Source organism: Fragaria vesca, linkage group LG5 (assembly GCF_000184155.1).
Source record: "Fragaria vesca subsp. vesca linkage group LG5, FraVesHawaii_1.0, whole genome shotgun sequence".
In the NCBI taxonomy this organism is placed as follows: Eukaryota; Viridiplantae; Streptophyta; class Magnoliopsida; order Rosales; family Rosaceae; genus Fragaria; species Fragaria vesca.
Genome location: NC_020495.1, coordinates 25,750,443 through 25,756,122, shown reverse-complemented (window position 1 = coordinate 25,756,122; position 5,680 = coordinate 25,750,443). Strand labels below are relative to the sequence as shown.

Here is a 5,680-nt window from a genome sequence, read left to right as displayed (position 1 = left end):
TTTTTTTTTTTGAACAAATTGAGGTTGGGGTTTTAAAAAGAGAGAGAATTTCAGAGGCTTTTGGGGATTTTCGCGCGAAAACTAGGAGCTGGGGAATTATTGGATCAAAAAGGGTTTGACTTGTCAAGGTTTTTGGACATTCTTTAATTTTTAATTTTATTTTAAATTCAACTTCTGGGTTTCGGTTTTCCTCTTGTTTCCTAATTTAATTCCTTTTTTTTTTTTCTATATAAAGTTTGATTCTTGGTGTGTATTTATGTGGATTATCAGACTGAGCTTTATGTACTATAACAGGACGGAAAAAGCTTGAGTTTGTCTTTTCTTAGGTTTATATATATTTTTTCGCTTTAGTTTTTCAATGATTGCAAGAATTTAATTTATATTGCTGCTGGGTTGGTTTTAGTTTTGAGCACTGACAATGGTCTCTCTATTGATCTGGTGTTGCAGAGCCAAAGTGTATTGAAAGCGACTGACAGTAGCAGTATTCATGGTATCAAATTCTTGTTGTTGTTATCAAAATCCCAATTTCTTGCTCAAAAGGGGTATCTTTCTCTGTGTATGTATATTTATATTCTGGTAGTTAAAATCTTAATGAATTTCTCCAACCCTTTTTGTGGACAGGGACGCAGGTGGAGTTTGGTCCCACTACACCTTTGCCAGACAAAAAGTTGTTGGTGTTCATCCTTGATAGGCTTCAAAAGTAAGTCCTCAGTTGCAAAGTTTGCATCTTTTCCCCCATTTGACTAGTTTTTGAAATGGGTCTTCACTGGTTTGCATCCCTACTTTTCCTGTGCAGGAAGGACACTCGGGGAGTGTTTTCAGAGCCTGTGGATCCTGAAGAGGTGCATGTTCTGTTGTTGAAAGAGCTTCATATGACTTTGATGATTGTTTTTGCTTGTCTTTTTTGAGTACCCGTTTGCTGGTTTTGATGTAATTGTGGTGTTGTTGGTTCAGCTGCCTGATTATCATGAGATCATTGAAAACCCGATGGATTTTGGGACTGTGAGGGAGAAACTTGATCAGGGAGCCTATGGCAACTTGGAACAGTTTGAGGTTTGTATTATAATCTCTTGTCTTGCTTAATGTTGGACGGTTTCGTGTTTATGGAATGAGTGCTGATGAGCTGTGGGTTTTGAATGATTGATAACTACAACAAAGAATGTTAGCTGGGGAGAGTGCTCTTATAGTATTGCGAAGGAACTTAATATATCCGGGTAAATAGGAAACAATTAACTTTCTGATTCAAAATCGAAGATGCAAATAATGAAGGACTAGGATTAGGAACTTGATGACAACTTCTATTTAGGAGACAATTTTCATTATTTGGCACTTGAATTTTGATATATTGATTGCGGTTAAATTTGAGAGATTCTACTCTGATTGCATCAAGCAGCTATGATATCTTGGTGTGTACAATGAAGCTACATTTCTCCACTTCTGGTTGTATCTATTAATAAGATTGATAGATGTTCATGTGAATTGAGTTTAAAACCTACTTTTTAATTTTTGCAGAAAGATGTGTTCTTGATATCTTCAAATGCAATGCAGTATAATGCACCAGACACGATTTATTTCCGACAGGTTTGGCCTTGTCAACTTACAGTTCTTACCATTTAGGAAATTTGGACTTTTTGGTTCACATAATTACTATTTCATTAGGCACGGTCTATCCAAGAACTTGCGAAAAAAGACTTTGAAAATTTGAGGCAAGACAACACCGGGGATGGTGGTGAGGTCAAACCGAAAGTTGCCAGGAGAGGCAGGCCACCTGGCAGCAAGACCATGAAAAAGTCAATTGACATGGCTCCAGTTGAACGTCTTGGTTCTCAATATTTCTCAGAAACCCCTGGTGGAGAGACTTCGAGCATGTCTAATAGTTACAATTTGAGAAAAGCACCTGCTTCATACAAGTTTAGGACTGCTGAGGCATTAAACAGAGCCCCACATGGATCTCTTGGTGGTGATACTTCTGCTAACTGGTTGTCTGAATTGGAGAATGAATTTCCGGGTATGTGATTTAAAGTAGCTCTTTTTTATTTTGATTATCGAGGTTATTTAATAAGCACGGAGCCTAATCTTTTATTTTCTTGTGTTGCAGCTTCAGTGTTGAGGAGTGTGCTAAGGTATGGAAAGAAACAGTTTCCAGTAGATGAGAACAGGCGCGAAACCTATAGGCAGTCTCTGGCTCCAGAACATGAACCATCTGTTCTCTCTGGTCTAGAAGGAGAGTGGAACCAACTTATGGCGGTATGTAATTTTGAGACATTTCTTGTATTGCGCTCTAAATGTGGAAATTGGACTGCTAATGTGTTAGATGATGGTACAAGGGTTGCTATGGGAATGAAAATAAGATAATGGCCTTAAGTAAAATTGCAGTGTGGTCTTTGCTTGGATCTACTTTCGTATCTCAATTAATGGCTTTTTCAAGTGGCAAACATTCTATGGCAACCATTATGGCCTTAAGTGACTCAGATATTCTTTTTTTATTTTTATTTTTTTATTGGATCTATAACATGATTTCTTGTTATTATACCATCCCTTTATTTTTTTATTGGATCTATAACATGATTTCTTGTTATTATACCATCCCTTTATTTAAATCAGGTAAGTGTTGCTGTGGAGGAGCATGGTTATGCTAGAAGTCTTGCTCGATTTGCTGCAAATCTTGGACCTGTTGCTTGGAAGATTGCTTCTAAGCGGATAGGAAGTGTTTTGCCTTTAGGAGTTGAATTTGGCCCTGGATGGGTAGGAGAAAATGACTCATCAAGGTTGCAGCAATTTTCTTTCCGTGAAGGAGAGGATAAGGTTCAGTGCAACCCTGCATCTGATGAAGACAGACTTCAATGCCAAAGTACATCGGGCTTAAATTCTGTTGCAGATAGATATTCACTGCAAAACAGTGTTAACATGGAAAACTGTAGAGAATTTAATTCCCAAAACGGGTTGGCGTCGCTTAACAGTGGTGTTAGTGGGATACGACCTGTGCCTCCTTTCCAGAATTCGATGATTCACTCTGGTAATCTTGGTTTGAATAGTAGGTTTTTGTCTAGTGTTTTACCTCAACCTGAGAATGTTAATATGCCTGCTACATTAACAGGGATTTCAAGTTCGAGCAACACTACAGTGCTTCCTCATCATCAAATGGTCGGCATGTTTTCAGAGAGAAATATGAACACACAGTCAATGCCTATAGGTGATATTGATTCAAATGAAGCCAAATCAGAAATTTCTAGTAGATCAAGGAATCCTTTAGCCCAGGCACAACCTCAATTGGCGTATGGTGGGGACACTTCTTGGCAGGGTCTATCGATGAACAATAAACAGGTTTCTTATTCGTTACCCCCAGACCTGAATGTTGAATTCGGTGCACCAGGCTCACCCAGTTCTCTTATTCAAATTGGCATGCCACAACAACCAGATTTAGCTTTGCAACTCTGATTACATGGTTTGTCCCTTTTTTTTTTTTGATAAATTGAAATTATAGCGAAGGTGGACTCTGAATGCAGCAGAATCATTACAAATTTACAGTAGCTGAGAAAAGTTTTGTACAGTTAGTAATTTTTTTGTTTAAATGTTGAAATGTATTGTTTCAACAATAATCCATTGTGGGTGTACTGTCAACATATTATTCAATCAATCAAATGAATGCAAAAAAATAGTTGGGGTTGATGGGTTTTTGTGTTTGGCCTTTTCATTCAGTACTGATTGATTAGGTGTGATTGGGAAGGACACGTTGACAGAGCAGATGTATGTTGCTATGTGAGCACTTTATCATTTTTTTTTTGGTCCTCTTTCATAGCTGTATATTTTAGATTGATGACTTGTTATTCACATCTACTTATACTGCAGAGTAAGCCATCAAATTCGTAGAAGCTACATTTCGTGATGTTCGCCTACCAGAATTGGGGTCAATTATTGAAACTATACATAAATACGCTCAGAATACAAAATGTCAAGGCACAACTTTACAATCAGGTGATTACCATCAACATAAATACACTCAGAATACACCAAGTCAATTAAGGTAATCACCTGATTGTAAAGTTGTGCCTTGACATTCAAGAAAGAATTGTCCCTACTATAATAGTCTTCTAACAATCTTAATCCAGATCGTTTCAAAATTCTGGCCTTTGATCACCCCTTAAGGCCGTGTTTGGTTCACGGAATTGAAGGGAATGGAAAGCAATTCTTTGGATTTTCCTTTCCAAAGGGAAATTGCAGTTTCCTGTCACTTTTCCTTTCCAGTGTTTGGAAAGGTCAGGAATATAATCAGATAGATTGGTGCCTCTATCTCATTGATTCCCTTAACAACCACCACAGTCTGATTCTAGGCAAACCAGACTCAAGTTGAGAGACTCCACTATAGCACAAGCCTTCCTAACAGCAATAGCCTCCATCACAGAGGCCGATTGAACTGACTACACATAGCCAGAAGAACCTGCAAGAACAAGTCCAACCGAATCTGGAACCAACAGTCCCCAACTACCAGCTCTATTTTTAAACACAACATCAATATTAACCTTAATACCAATCACAAGGTGTTGCCAAACCCACATAGATGGAATTGCTTTACTCTGTTTTGACTTGATTGCTTTGAAGGCAGTATAATAAGAATTCAATTGAAAGAGAACCTGAGGGACTGAGAGGGCTTTGAGCAGGGACAATTATGTAGTAAAAAAAAAACTCACATTAATTGCAGGAGTTGGAACGGAAAGTGAATCCTTGGGGTTGCTGGAGGGAAGCAGATTCCATGCAATTTTCCTTCTCTCCGGGAACCACTTTCCTTTCCCATCAACTTTCTTTTGGTTTCCAAACACAGGAAATTAACTTTCCTTTCCCTATGCATTGATTCCATGAAACAAACATGGCCTAAATTCAAGCAAGCCGAAAGGAAATGTACATGTGAACTCTCATCATTCCACATTCTTCATTCATCATAATTCTCAGTTCTCAACCCACAATTAAATAGCCTCTTTCAACTCAATCAGTCAACATTTCATGGAGCTAACAAGGCAGAGACTTTGAATATATGGGACTCTATGAAAGAGGGACTTCAGTACTGAATTCTCATTCACTCATGACACTACTTAATGTTACTGGCATTGCAGATGGATTTGCCTCCTTTCTTGCTCCTGTTCACTATATCATTCCTCCTCATGACTCATCAAGCTGGTGGTCATTTAGGTGTACTCAACAGCACTAGCACTAGTTTTGCAGCGTCACGGAGTGAGATTATAATTCTTGAGTTTGAGGCGAGGTCGAAACGTCGGAATTAATATAGACAACTTCCCCTCAGTTTTCAATGTCAGTTGGATGCTATAAGCTAGTCGCAACAGTGGGAATTACAGCTCTACACAAAAAACTTTAGAGTTCTTTGGAGCTTTGCATTCTTCATTCCGGTGTTTAGTGTTGTATATATTTGGAACCCAGCCTACCTGGGTGGCGCTTCCATTTATTTTATTACCAGTAGAGTTACTTGTAATTTCTGTTTGCTCTTACGAAAAAAAAAGACATGTCTTTACAGGTGTTTTTCTGTGTTCAGAGTATTTGAGGATGCGAAAGCAGGCAGAAAGAAGTTCTGTCTTTGTATTGGTGACTCATCTTGAGGGCACCTACTTTGGTGCATTATATGAAGTAAAATTAGATGGACAAGGTAATGACGGTGCAGGGACTCATGAAA

General features: G+C 38.3%; 1 protein-coding gene across 1 annotated transcript in view; it reads left to right on the top strand.

The window, feature by feature from the left end:
* The window catches only part of LOC101293891, a 10,778-nt gene extending 7,163 nt beyond the window's left edge, over positions 1-3,615 (top strand). Inside the window, exons 3-11 of the mRNA XM_004301793.1 lie at positions 404-490; positions 622-700; positions 797-842; positions 955-1,053; positions 1,513-1,581; positions 1,660-2,008; positions 2,099-2,247; positions 2,605-3,016; positions 3,098-3,615. Coding sequence (XP_004301841.1) covers positions 404-490; positions 622-700; positions 797-842; positions 955-1,053; positions 1,513-1,581; positions 1,660-2,008; positions 2,099-2,247; positions 2,605-3,016; positions 3,098-3,438 — 1,631 coding nt within the window. The 3' untranslated portion in view covers positions 3,439-3,615. The remainder of the gene's footprint in view (positions 1-403; positions 491-621; positions 701-796; positions 843-954; positions 1,054-1,512; positions 1,582-1,659; positions 2,009-2,098; positions 2,248-2,604; positions 3,017-3,097) is intronic.
* Positions 3,616-5,680: the final 2,065 nt, after the last annotated feature.